The following is a 1,564-nucleotide window of genomic DNA, read 5'->3' on the forward strand; positions in this document are numbered from 1 at the left end:
AATCACTACGCTACCAGAGCTGTAGGGCTCCTTAAATAATGTAAGTCACTGATGGCCATCAGTGAGCTGAAATGACATAGTGGTAACAATGTGCTGACACATGGAAATTGTTGCGAGGATGGTCTGAGACTAGGCAATGTTACGTTCTGGTGTACATGTGTTCAGAACTGACTCTATAACACCTAACAACAATAGAACGTTATTCCGCTATAAAAATATGAAGTCCTGGTACATGCATGACATGAATACACCATGAACACATTATGTTGAGTGAAATAAATTGGTCACGCAAATCTGAACTAAACCATTGCCATCGAGTAGATTCCAATTCATAGTGACCTGAGAGGACACAGTGGAATTGGTCAATAGCTATCCAAGGCGATGACTATTTATGGAAGCAGACTCCCTCATCTTTCTCACTTGGAGTGGCTAGTGGATTTAAAACTTTAATTAGCAGTCCAATGCTCAACCCACTGCACAACCAGGGCTCCTTTTGACAAGTACAGGAATTAAGATTTTACCACATATTTTGGAGGGCAAAATTAAATCCCTAGTAGTTCTTTCAAAGTTGGAAATCCCTGCTTCCCTTTCAGAAAGTTTCAGTGTTGTATCCTGGTGGGCTAGGTGTTAGGGACGGAGTCATTTTCAAGATTTTTTCAGCGTCCTCAGAACCTAGAGTTCCACGTAGCCTAGCACAACAGTGACCACAGACAGCATGTGGATTGTTAGGTTTTAAAAGTGGAAAAAATATGATCTATCATTGAAATGCCTGCCTCAAATTATATTTACTGAATTTACTGTATGAAATGAAATTTCAAAAATAATTTTCTTGTGAATATATATGAAAACAATTGATGCATATTTGGATTCATATTCTTTATTCTTTTCTCTCATTTGTTTGTAAAAAAATAGACTTCTATTCCAGAGAAACATGATCCAAAGGACATAGCTCAACTCACAACTTTTATACAGAGTTATATTCCCCAAGCATTTCTCAAAGTCAGTAATGGGAGTGAGCTGGTGTATACCCTTCCAAAGGACATGGACAAGGCCAACTTTAAAGGATTCTTTCATGCTCTGGACCAGAACCTACATCATCTCCATCTGATGGGCTATGGGATTTCAGATACCACATTGGAAGAGGTATTGGGGATACTTCAGCATTCTTTCATGATTTACGATTTCTCTGCTATTTTACATTAATGAAGAGATGTGAATAAAGGTAGTGGGGAAGAGCAAGTAATGAAGAATGCTCTACAATTTTATTCAAGTTCTGCTTGGTGTCAGGTACAGTGTATGCCGATCACTTAATACTCTTGACAAATAACTATTGTGCTTCAAAGAAAAAATATGTGAGCATACATACATATATACATACATACATACAATGTAGCTTCAAAAAGTTTGTGAAAAAAATGGAATGAAAAAATAATGAATTTTTTTCCCATAACTTTTTGAAACATATGTATATAGTAGTACTGATGTGGCACTTCAGGAACCTAACAACAACTATAGATAGTTAGATAGATAGATAGATAGATAGATAGATAGATAGATAGATAGA

General features: G+C 36.5%; 1 protein-coding gene across 1 annotated transcript in view; it reads left to right on the plus strand.

Moving 5' to 3' along the window:
- LOC102815532 (ATP-binding cassette sub-family A member 13-like) overlaps positions 1-1,564 on the plus strand; it is an 857,870-nt gene that overhangs the window by 426,203 nt on the left and 430,103 nt on the right. Inside the window, exon 39 of the mRNA XM_006874535.1 lies at positions 913-1,143. Coding sequence (XP_006874597.1) covers positions 913-1,143 — 231 coding nt within the window. The remainder of the gene's footprint in view (positions 1-912; positions 1,144-1,564) is intronic.

The sequence above is a fragment of the Chrysochloris asiatica genome, unplaced genomic scaffold, assembly GCF_000296735.1.
Source record: "Chrysochloris asiatica unplaced genomic scaffold, ChrAsi1.0 scaffold00282, whole genome shotgun sequence".
NCBI lineage: Eukaryota > Metazoa > Chordata > Mammalia > Afrosoricida > Chrysochloridae > Chrysochloris > Chrysochloris asiatica.